General features: G+C 46.8%; 1 protein-coding gene across 3 annotated transcripts in view; it reads left to right on the forward strand.

Annotated features, from left to right (window-relative positions):
* The window catches only part of LOC147701866 (uncharacterized protein ZSWIM9-like), an 87,852-nt gene that overhangs the window by 22,490 nt on the left and 52,909 nt on the right, over positions 1-12,453 (forward strand). For all 3 annotated transcript variants that reach the window (XM_086930499.1, XM_086930501.1, XM_086930500.1), the window contains exon 3: positions 1,129-1,373. In XM_086930499.1, the coding sequence (XP_086786625.1) occupies positions 1,129-1,373 (245 nt within the window). The remainder of the gene's footprint in view (positions 1-1,128; positions 1,374-12,453) is intronic.

The following is a 12,453-nucleotide window of genomic DNA, read 5'->3' on the forward strand; positions in this document are numbered from 1 at the left end:
CACGGCCAGCACCAGGCCCAAGAGAGTCAATCTCCATATCCAGTCATAATTTTTTTCTCTCATGATCCTCTTTTGTCAAGACTTTGTCGCGCCATTTGCCACTGTTCTTTTAAAGGCCTGTGCAAGCCATATTGTTCTTGATTAGGGGACAAGGCTGCATTTTCCTCTTCCTCGAGACTTGTGAGCAACAACCCATCAAAAATGATACACCAAGATGAGTTTCATATTCCATCTGAAAATGAACTCAAGACTTTATAGAGTTCTTGCCAGGTTCTTCTGTAATCTACTCAAATGACTCCCGTTTTGCTAAGGTAAAGGGTAACGGTTTGAAGCATCAGATCATGGAACTCTTTAACCAGGGTTCCCAGACATTTTGTCCACTGTGTCTAGCAGGCAGTTGCTTTTGCCCTTTCTTTGGGGGATGACTCTGTATACTATTTAAGTATGGACCTCTATGCCTACCTTCACGTCTAGGACCCAAGAAAAAACCATGCTGTCTTCTGCGGTGCTCCTTGTTTAATCTACATCAAGGGTACTGCTGCTTTTCAGGCTTGACAATTTAGGGCTTCCTGACTCCTAGCATCAAGTCAAGATATGGGCTGATCAAGCTGTTGTGGCCCAGAGCCTCACAAAGTCCTGTCTGCATCTGTGTGTTGACCACATCCCATCCATCCCCAAGAGTCTGTTTTAAATGGACCAGTGTACAGATGTTAGCGTCTCCCATGCAATTCACATTCCAAGCATTATACACAATAAAGAGGCTATCCTTTCTTGTACAGTTTGTATGTCCTTGATATATGATTACTATAAGAGAGCTAGAATGGGTCAGAGTGACGATGGAGTAAGCATCTTTAGAAAAGTACATTTCTGAATAAGGTAAGTAATGGTGAAGGACACATTGAGAGTGTGGGACTCTGGAAGGGACAGTGATGTTGGAAATATACTGGTGGTGACAGTCTTGGAGGAGAATTGAAGTATATGTCTGGAGAGACTAGGAGAAATAGTCCGAAAGTGAGGAGCATAGAGAATATTGAGAGACAGCCATATTGTTAATTTCTGAATGGTAGGGAAAAACGCCATCTTACTTTGTTAGTATCCTGAAGTTTTAACCTTTTATTTTCTTTCTAGTGGTGTCCCACGATGGAAGAGAAAAGCTTGCTTGGCAAGCAATTCTACTCCCTGGAAGAGTTTAGCAAATTTTTCGACAAGTTGTGCATGGATACTAAAGCCCTGTTCTTCGTCAAGAACTCCTCCTCCCTTAGCAAGTGCAAATGGGCGAGTAACCCACCGTCGCCTGAAGTGGTGGAAGCCTTGAAGTACAACTTTCTGCGGGTTGCTTGCAAGGAATTAAACGCCAACATCAGGGTGGACACGTAAGTGCGTTTTTCTCAGATGCTTAAATTGATGTCCCCTGTGGGAAAGTAGAGGGGTAGTCATGCTGCTCAGACCAGTAGAGGCAAATAATATGTCCATGGAGAGTGATGGGTAATAGTCTATCCATGAAATTCGGAGATGAGAATGGGGGTTGGGGAGCCATAGGGGTTTTCCGTGGGTATGGATTCATGGGCTATCCATGAAAGGTAAGAGGATAAAAAAAGCTAACATTGGGTACCAATTGTTTAAAATAATCTGGCCAGTGGAAGATCCAAAGATTTTCTACATATTTATATATTAAACACAGTATCCTAAATAAGTACTGGTTCTAGAGTGCTGGTGTAATGTCCCTGAATGCATCTTGAATAGTGTAATGCAGAATGACCTTTTTCATGGATCCTGCTAACTAGTGGTGGGATTTAAAAAAATCAAACACCCTGCTTACAAGTTTTAATATTTCTTGCACCAAGTCTGTGTCAACCCAAACCCCTCCGTTTCTTAGACTGCAGATACCATCTTCCGGTTTTCGTCGCTCCCCACCGCCACCTCCCCATGCCCCTCAAAACTTCCCCCCCAGTCATCGGAAACAATCATTGGCAAACTCGGTAGGTGTCACCTAAGCGGGACAGGAGGGTTTGGAGGGGAAGCGATAATAATGGCAACCAACTCTGTGGTAATGTTGGTGAGAGGGGACAAGCAGCAATGCTAAACCAGGTTGGAGGAGGCAAGCAACAACAACCAGAGCAAGAGGATGGGGGGGGGGGAAAGCAGCATGGGGCCGGTCAGGAGGAAGCAAGCAACAACACTGGGAGATATCCATCTCAAGGCATGCGTTTGCATCGCGTGCACTTACAACGCACGCGACGTTACGACGCGTGAGTTGTCTACGCACGCCATTACATCGCATGCGCTTTCAGAACGCATGCATTCCCAACCCATGGGATGTAATGGAGGTGCGCCGAGATGGGCTACGGGGGGGCGTCGAGACAACGCTGGAGCAACGACAAGAGCGAGGTAAGGAGGCAGCTCGTATTTAGGGCTTTGGGGATTAGGGCTTAGGGCTAATGGTAGTATAGGTGCTGTTTTTGGCTTCAGGCATTAGGGCCTAGGGGTACTAGCAGTATAGGTGCTGTTTTGGGGTTGCGTTAGGGCTTAGGGCTAGATGCAGTATAGGTACTGTTTTGACCTTTGGGGATAAGGGCTTAGGGTTGAGGTCGTAGTGTAGGCTTGCTTTACAGCCTTTAATGTTTAGGGCTTGGGGTTTAGGGAAGTGTTAGCGTGCCATATTGTAGGGTACTTTATGATTCAAAGATTATGGTCTAGGGTCGGGTGAAGGGAAATGCGCATACAGGTAAAAATTGCAATTTAAAAGCATGCGGGGTGTCTGTATGCGGTGTGAATGTATTTTGCATGCATTGCTATACAAATGCAACGTAATGGTATGCGTTGTGATTACTCGCGATCTAAGGGAACATGCCATGTAACAATTACGATGTTATGGCATACAATGTAAGCGTTTGTGATGTACCATCATATATCGAACAACACTGAGTGGGACAAAGTGGTGAGATGGCCTTCAACCACATGCACTAATACATGGGGGGTGGAGGGGGGTTGCAACAAAAAAAAGGAGCTCTGAAAGCGCCAGCAATGGAAAGAAACTGGACAAAGAAGAATTTCTCTGGCCATGCTCCAGGGGAGGGACAAACGCACAAAGCGGAATTGAAGCCGGCACACGCTCTCCCCTGTAACTAAACAAAATGACTTGGAAGCGACAACGCTTGCGCTGTCTCAGGCAAGACCAAAAAAGAGAACTAAACCCGTTGGAAATCAGAGCTCTTCTGCTTGATGACTGATGGTTTTGGACTTAAGAGGTCAGCTGACATTTCCAGGTTTCATAAACTGATCCCATTTGTCATCAATTTGTGACTGTTACCCACTTCTCAAAGTCAGAAATAGACACAATGTCGATCTGCTTATAACTCATCCTATACATGTGGAAAGACTCCATGTGGCAATCTGCTACTAACTAGTAAAAAGTACTCTCCTGGCTGAGCTTGACTTTTAAAGGTTTTGACTTCGGTTACCCTCCCTTGAGTAAAACTAAGTGTATGTATACATATGCCTATTTTTCTGATCTGAGCTTCCTCATCTAAGATAGGTCTGGACTACTGAGTCAAGTTCAACCTTTGGTCTTCCAACTTGTTCTGTATGTGAAAAGAGAAAAAGCTTTTTTTTCTGCAGCACAATCAAAATTGACAGTAAACAGTATGAAATATTATCTTGGTATTCCCAGTAACAAGAAGGTCAAAACAAAATTGTGACAGAACAGAAATGGTGAAGAAACAATAAGGGAGCCAAACTAGAATATAAAAAGAAATCACAAATTATACGAACCAAATTAACACTAGACTAATATGTCATTCAAACACAATTTCTGCAAAAAATCCACTAAAACATTCTTTCCAAACAGTACATAAATGACCTTCTCAAGCGCTCTGTGAACAACTAAAGAACAATTTTTCTGGGGAAATATCTCTCCTAAGAGGAGGTTGAGTAAGGCCAATTTCTTTAGCCATCAGTGAACTTGTTCCTAATACAGCAGTGCTTATAGATTTCTCCCTTTCTTCTTTTTAAAAAAAGTATTTATTTATTTACAGATGTTTTAATAGCAGAAATAGTACACCGAACAAAAAGAAGAACCCTGGTGGGGGTGGGGGAGGGGGGCGTGGCGTAGCAAGTCAGCATGGCAGATGCTTGCAATTATCCTACCTCTACGATGTCGCACGGACCAAAGCAACGACCCTGTGGTCCCGTGGTGTCCACAGCATCGCCCTGAGTGACTTTGGGACGCCCGTGGCCAGATGGCCTGCGGGGGGTGATCCCGAGAATGGTCGCCCCACAAGGCTGCACTCCTTCATGACGGGACTTGATTGGGTTGATGTATGGCGGCGACTTCGCAAGGATAGTCCGGAATTTACCTACTTGTCTGCGGTTCATGATTCATACTCCAGAATTGACTATCTCTTTGTTCCCAGAGTGGCGGTAGGCAGGGTAGTGTTGGTGGAGACTCTGCCCCGGGGCCTGTCCGACCATTCCCTGGTGGCTCTCACAGTCCAGATAGGTCGGGGACAGCAGCCGTTTAAGTGGTGCCTCTCAGTATGGCACCTGCAGAATATCGACTATAAAGATCCCATGAGTGAAGCTATTGATCACTACCTGACGGTTAATGTGGGGTCTGTATCTAGTGCCAAGACACTGTGGGAGGCCCTGCAGCTCACACTGAGGGGGGTGAATATATCCTGGTGTGCAGCGGCACGTAGGAAGCGCAGGGCAGAGCTGCTGCGAGCAGAAGCAGAAATCGAGGAACTCGAACGCAAGACCAGTCCAGGAGGCATTTATTGATGGCTCAACAGAATTATGCGACTCTTCTGATGGACGAGGCCCGCCAAGCTTGTCTGGCGACGCTTAGCAGAGTATATCAATGGGGCGACAAGTCCAGCAAGATGCTGCACCGTCTTTGTCAAGGTACCTTCCATTCCCAGACCCTGCCGGAAGTCTTGGGCCCGGAGAGAGAGTTGCTTACAGACCCCCCTGGCCATAGCCGAAAGCTTTGCCGCCTACTATGCAGAGCTGTATGCTCTCCGAGAATGCCTATCGGCCGCCGTGATTGATAAATTCATAACTGACCACCCACCTAAAACTGTGTCAGATGAGGTGCGGGAACAATTGGAGCTACCACTGACGGATGAAGAATTGGGCACGGCCCTGGGGGAGCTCCACCCCTGGGTAGGCACCGGGACCCAATGGATTCCCCAGTGAATTTTTTCAACATTATTTTACACAGCTGGCCCCCCATTTTCGACCTGTGGAGGAGGAGGCTCGGGAGCGGAACCCCCTACCACCAGACTGGAGACATGTGGAGGTGGTGGTGTGCCACAAACCAGGCAGGACCCCGGAGCAACATGCTTCGTATCATCCGATTTCCCTCTTAAATGTAGAGGCAAAGGTTCTGGCCAAAGCCTTGGCCAATTGCCGCTTGCCCCACAACTCCACTCTGCGCTCACCTAATATTGTGCCTGGTCGCCATCGTGAGGCATGAACCCAGCCTGGTCAGGGTGTACCAGAGTGGAAATGTGGGGCAAGATGCGATTGGCCCCTGTCCCCATACTTATTTGCGTTCGCTATGGAGCCTCTGGCTGCTTGGGTGGGTATTGATGCGTAGGTCCGGGGATTCCAGTAGGCGCTGGGCCTGTCCGATAGAATCGCATTATATGCGGAAAATGTCTTATTTTTTCTGACAGATCTAGACAGGACGGGGCCGCGGCTATTGCGCACTATGCAGATCTTCAGGGAGACCTCGGGACTCTATATGAACCCTCGTAAGCCGACATTATGGGCTCTGGGGGAGCAGTCTGAAATGGGCGAATGGGTATCCTCGGTTCAGTTGGCGGCTGGGGGACTGAAATATCTGGATGTGTTCTTATCGGATGTACCCGCAGACTCCTGGGAGTGTAATTTGGTTCTGCAAAGATCTCAAGTCCTGGTCTCGCATGCCCCTATCTTTCTATGGCAGATCAGCGATATTGAAGATGGTGGCGCTCCCTCTGCTTCTCTATCAGCTGCAAAACCATCCATATCGGATCCCGCCCCGATGGTTCCGCCAGGTGATTGCGGCGCTTGGGCAGTTTTTGTGGGAGGAGGAAAGGTGCTTGTAGCTCTACACCATGCTTTCTGTCCACCTACTGCGGGGGATTAGTGTCCTCCGATGTTCTTTCCTATTACCAGGCATCCCATCTGCTGGTCCTCAACGAGAAGTGGTACGGCGATAGGGGAGACCTGGCATATGCAGTTGAGCGGCAACTCATGGGGCACCACTCACTACATGCTATTTATTTATTTATTTTATTATGAAAGTTTTATATAGCGCGGACAAGATCTTTGCAGATATCAGAGCGCTTTACATAGAGGGGTACATGAGGGAGCAAAGTCAGACATATAAATCAATAAATCGAACAGTACAAATAGGTGGCTGCAAAGCCAGTCATGCGAATAATAAGACAACTCATACAAATAAGCAGAGGGGTCAAACATGTAGTACAGATTGGTGCAGAGTATTAAGAGAGTTCGAGATAATAGTTCAAGTGTATTTAGCCATGAGGATAGCTTTTACTTCTTTTTTAAAGAGTGTAGTGGAGGAGATGAGCCTGGTTTCGGGAGGGAGTGAGTTCCAGATCCTAGGCGCCATTCCTGAGAAGGAGCGCTTATATGTTTTTTTCCTTCCGGAATCTTCGAGGTTTCAGCAGAAGATTGTTTGTGCCTCTAGTGTTTCTCGCTCCGCCCGAGATTGTCAGTTTCTGAGCGAGGTAGCAGGGTGAGTTTAGGTGTACCGCCTTGTGTGTCATGCAGGCGATTTTCAGATGTATTCTGGCTTCAAAAGGCAGCCAGTTCAGGGATTTCAAGTCAGGGGTAATATGGTAGTGCTTTTTTGACGCAGTGATGAGTCTCGCTGCAGCGTTTAGAGAAGCTCTCAGTGGTGCGGTTGTAGTTAGGGGGAGTCCGCAGAGGGCGGTGCTGCCGTATTCAATTTGAGGGATGACTAGAGCTTGCACTGCGGTTTGGAAGTCTTTGGCTGGGAGGAAGGGTTTAAGTTTCCTCAGGGTATTGATCTGGAAGTTCGCTCCCTTTGTTGCCTTGCTGATATGTTGCTGCATGTTGAGATTGGTGTCGAGTGTTATGCCCAAAGATTTTGCTGAGTCCACGATGGTGGGTTGTACATTGAGTGCAGTTAGGTGTTTAAGCCAAATTTGCGTAGTGGAGATCTTCGCTGGTGGTGAGATCAGAAGGAACTCTGTTTTCAGGGCATTGAGTTTGAGATGATTGTCGGCAAGCCAGGATTGGGTGCATCTGATCGTTGAGTTCAGGAGCAAGATGTCTTTGGGGGATTGTAATTTGAGATAAAGTTGAGTGTCATCGGCGTACATGTGAAAGTGTACATTGGATGCTTGTAGCAGGGTGGTGAGAGGTTCCATGACTAGGTTGAACAAAATTTGGGATAGAGAGGATCCTTGGGGGACGCCTAGCGTTACAGGTATTGGCGAGGACATCAGGTTGTTGCTCTTGAATTTCTGCGACCTGTTAAGAAAGGAAGTGAACCACTTGAGAACAGTTCCAGATAAACCCATTCTTGTCTTTAGTAGATCTAGTAAATTCTCATGTTTAACGGTGTCGAATGCTGAAGAGAGATCAAGAAGGATGAGGAGGCAGGTGTCGTTTTGGTCCAGCATTTGAAGTGCGTCGTCAATTATGTGAGTCATAGCAGTTTCTGTACTGTGTCCTGCTCGGAAGCCTGACTGGTGAGGGTTGAGGAGATCAAATTGTTCAATGTGTTTAGTCAATTGTAGTTGTGCGCATTTTTCCAGCAGTTTGGCGAGAGTGGGAATATTGGTAATGGGACGGTAATTGTTGAGATCAGAGGGGTCGGCTGTAGGTTTCTTTAGTAGAGGTGTGACTTGACCAACTTTGAGGGAGTCGGGTATGCTTCCTTGTTGGAGAGAGCTGTTGATAATTTTAGTCCAGAGAGGGAGAAGCAAAGGGGTAAAGTCTTTTACTGCGGCAGCAGGAAGGGGGTCTGTGAGGTGATTGGATGGTTTCAGGGTGCTGAGCAGTTTGCCAATTTCTTCTTCCGAGTATGTGCCAAAAGTTGACCATGTAGCATTGTTTTTTGGTTCAATGGGTGCTAGGCACTGGGGTTTGGAGTAGAGGCTTGCGTCAATGAGGAGATCGCTCTTTATGTTGTCAGTTTTTTGGATGAAGAAAGCAGCGAAGTCTTCACAGGAGGGAGCCTCACGCACCGTGTTGAATGGTTGGGGTTGATCCTTGGATTGTGATCTGATTAGCTCAAACAGTTTTCTCGGGCGGTTTTTCGCTTGGTCGAGCTGGAGGCTGAAGAAGTCTGATTTTGAGCGTTTTATTTTCCTGAAGTAGGCGTTTCTCTTTTTCTTCAGATCTTCTAGGTGCATTGCAGAGGGAGCTGATCTCCAGGTGCGCTCTGCCATTCGCATGTCTCGTCTATCCTCATTGAGACTCCCGTCGTACCATGGATTGGAGCTTTTTGTAGAGACTCTTTTTAGCTGCATAGGTGCAGCCTCATTAATTATCATGGTCATAGCTTTGAGATAGTGGTCAGTCAAGGTTTGAACGTCCGTATCGCCTGTCGGTGGAAGTAGGAGATTGCAACTGTTAGGGGGTAGGGAGTTTGGGTTGAGTTTCTTCATGTCTCTTTTCCAGACTTTGGGCTTGGAGAATTGAGCCGGGTTAACTTTAACTTTTTCATTGATGAAGAATGTGATAATATGATGATCTGACCAGTCACAGGGTTGGATGGACTCGAGTTGGATAGATTCCTCTTTGGAGATGATCAGGTCAAGGATAGAACCTTTCTCGTGGGTCGGGCTGTTGCATATTTGGGTAAGGTTAAGGGCATCGAGGAAGTTTTTAAGACTATTTACTACCGCGTCATTGCGGTCGTTCCAGTGGAGGTTGAAGTCACCAAGGTATATTTGGGTGAGCTGCCGTCCGGAATTGCTTGAGATCATATCCATGATTTGTTGGGAAAAGGTGAAGTTGTCCCTGGGTGGGTGGTAGATGCTGTGAAGAGAGCATATCGGTTTGCCCTCACTGATAATGTCAAGGCAGATGTATTCCCAGGATGTTGGGGATGGTAGGGTGGTGGAATTGACTTTCAGAACAGAGAGGTTGTTCCTGTAGATGCATGCGATTCCACCACCAATTTTGCCTGATCTGTCGAGCCTGATAATGTGATAGTTTGGAGGAACTAGAATGTCTATTATAGGTGTCGAGGATTCAGTTAGCCAGGTTTCAGTCAGGATGATTAGGTCAAGGTCCAGCGACAATTATTTTAGACTCTGCGCCCGTACGGGGTCGCTTCCGTTGGTTACGCAAGTGGTGTTCCAGATTTGGAGGCAGGCACTGCGACGCACGGGGTGGTGGAACACACTGACCTGGGAAACCCCCCTCTGGGACAATGGGCGTTTACCCCAGCTGGCAGCCCTGCAGGGGTTCAGGGCGTGGGACAGCATAGGCATCTCAGTCCTGGGCGATGTTATGAGGGGCCAGACGCTCAAATCTTTGCAAGATCTTCAGAAAGAATTCCACATGCCCCGGTCCCAGTTTTATTGCTATCTTCAATTTCGACATGCCCTGTTCACCGGCTTGGAGGGTCTGGAGTCATTGCCCGAATTTAGTCTACTGGAGGCAAAAGTCTTCATGGGAGATCTAACTGACTGGAATATTTCCCGGACATACCAGTCCCTGGTTACACATTGCTCCCCCACACTACAGAAGCTTCGGGGGGATTGGGAGGAAGACTTAGGCACACTGGAGTAGGAGGACTGGACCGAGGCCCTGGTGGCCTCGCGGGGGGCAGCCATATCAATGCGACTTTGCCTAGTCCAGTTCATGAATTTATTCAGGGTTTACTTTACTTGTGCGTCTGTGGAGGGCAGGGTTGATCGCTTCTCCTATGTGTCTTCTCTACAGTCGAGAGGAGGGTACATTAATTCATACAGTCTGGCTTTGTCTCTCCCTTGACCGCTTTTGAAGGGGGGTGTTTGCCTGCCTTTTAGAGGTCGTGGGGTGGAAGCTCCCACGCACACCCTAGCCAGATTCATGAATGAAGTGTTGTCAGATCTCTTAAATCAGATTGTTGTAATATATTTGGATGACATTCTGCTTTATTCAGCTGCTCCTGAGATGCATTATGCACATGTCGCTCATGTCCTGGAAAGACTACTTCAAAATAGTCTTTTCTGTAAGCCTGAGAAGTGTAAGTTCGACAAATCTGAAGTGGAATATTTGCGTTACCGGATCATCAAGAAAGGGATTGCCATGGATCCTCAAAAAGTAAAGGCTATTTTAGATTGGCAATCTCCTTCAACCATCATAGAAACCCAATGTTTCTTAGGTTTGACAAACTTATATCGCCAATTCATCTATTTGCTCACCATACACTTTATATCTCCTAAAACCTAAAGAAGGAAAATCTCTGACTAGGATCCACATGGACCAAAGCTGCTGAAAGAACTTTTCAGTCGTTGAAACAGGCATTCGCTCAAGTTCCCCTTTTATGTCATCCAGATACGACAAGGAAGTTTATTGTAAAAACAGACGCTTCAGACAGAGCAATAGGTGCTGTGCTTCTCCAAAAGAGCTGTTGTCCATGAAGTTGGCCTGTCGTTAATAGAGATAGTTCCTAATGGTTACCAAGCAAACTGTTTGAAATCAGAACAGATCATGGGAGTCTACAATGTCTTCGCAACATTCACTGTCAGAATAGTCGTCGGGTCCAATGAGCTTACTTTTTTAGCCAATACAATTTTGCCATTACTTGTATACCAGGGACTCTGAACAGTCTAGCAGATGCCTTATCCTGTCGATATCCAGAAGGTCTAATGCCTCCACAACAAAACATAATTGAGCCATAACGAATCATTGACACGGTTCAATCATTCATAGACCGAGTCCAATCCGAGTTGAACTCCCTAAACCAAGAAGAATGGAAGAAGCTGAATGACCAGATTAAGTGACAAGATAGATACTATTACTATGGTAAAGCATTGTTCTTCCCAACCCAAAAAGTACAACTTGAAGCCTTACAGATGTAATGATTCTCCCGGCCATCGTGGTTTAAAAAATAATCTAGAGTTATTACTTCGCTCCTTTTTGATGGCCATCAATAAGAAAAGATACTGAGATCCAAGTATCCTCTTGTCCTGCCTGTGCCCAAGCCAAAACACCTCACACTAAACCTGTGGGGTTACTCCAGTCCCTACCTGTTCAAACCGCACCATGGCATACAGTGTCCACTGATTTAATTTCCTCTCTACCTCCTTCTGCAGGTAACGGAGTCATTATGGTGACACTAGACTCCTTTTCCAAAATGGCACATTTCACTGCTTTAACGAAACTGTCTACCACAAAAGAACTTGGAAAAATCTTCATACAGGAGATTTACCACCTTAATGGTCTTCCGCAGATCATTATATCCGAACGAGGCCCTCCGTATATATATCCTGGTTTTGGAAACACTTTTGCAAATCCCTTTATATTGAAGTAGCCCTATCCTCAGGGTTTCATCCCCTGACAGATAGTCAAACTGAATGTTTAAATCCGGGGCTAGAACAAGTCCTTTGTTGCTTTTACAACTCCACCCAAAGTGATTGGTTATCATATCTTATCTACTCTTAACAGAATATTCCTATAACAACACTGTCCATGTTCGAGGGCTTGACACTATGCAAAGGCGACATAAGGTGCATGCTTACTTGGTGCGCCGAGGGGTGCATATAGCTCTCTTGCAAGAGAGACACCTTACCCGAACTGAGAGGGCGGCCTTGAAAAAGAGATGGAAGGGGCAATTATTTTACACAACCTACTCAGCGTTTTCCAGGGGCGCTTTGGTGTGGATCAGGGCGGGTGTCCCTTTTCGGTCCAGGCTGCACCTGGTTGACCCAGAGGGACGATTTGTAGCGGTACTGGGGCAGCTTAATGGAGTAGATGTAACTTTGTGCAGTGTGTATGCCCCCAATGTAGATCAAATGTCATTCTTGGAGAGGTTGTCAGGGAGCCTAGCGTCATATTTAACTCAATAACTGACGTGGAGAGTGACCGGTCCCACCCCCGCTATCTGGTGCCCCAGCGCATAAGATCTCTAAGGCGAGAAGTGCTTGGCAAACTGATTGACACATGGAGCGCCCAGCCTCTAGGAGAGAGGGACTACTCTTATTACTCCGGCCTCCATGATTACATGTGAGGATAGACTCAATATTATGTGCCCCCGAGATACACTCCAAGGTGACGGGTAGCGAGTATTTGGAAAGAACGATATCGGACCCTAACCTGCTGCTAGTGCGAATACCCTGGAGCCAAGAGAGAGCGGCCATACCGACATGGAGCCTCGGACCTGAAGCATTGGAAGATCCGGTCTTTAGCGAGGGGCTGGGGACGGGCATTGAACGTTACTTTGCGGAGAATGCAGGGACGGCGACGTCAGTGGCG

Source organism: Lissotriton vulgaris, chromosome 7 (assembly GCF_964263255.1).
Source record: "Lissotriton vulgaris chromosome 7, aLisVul1.2, whole genome shotgun sequence".
NCBI classification, from domain to species: Eukaryota; Metazoa; Chordata; class Amphibia; order Caudata; family Salamandridae; genus Lissotriton; species Lissotriton vulgaris.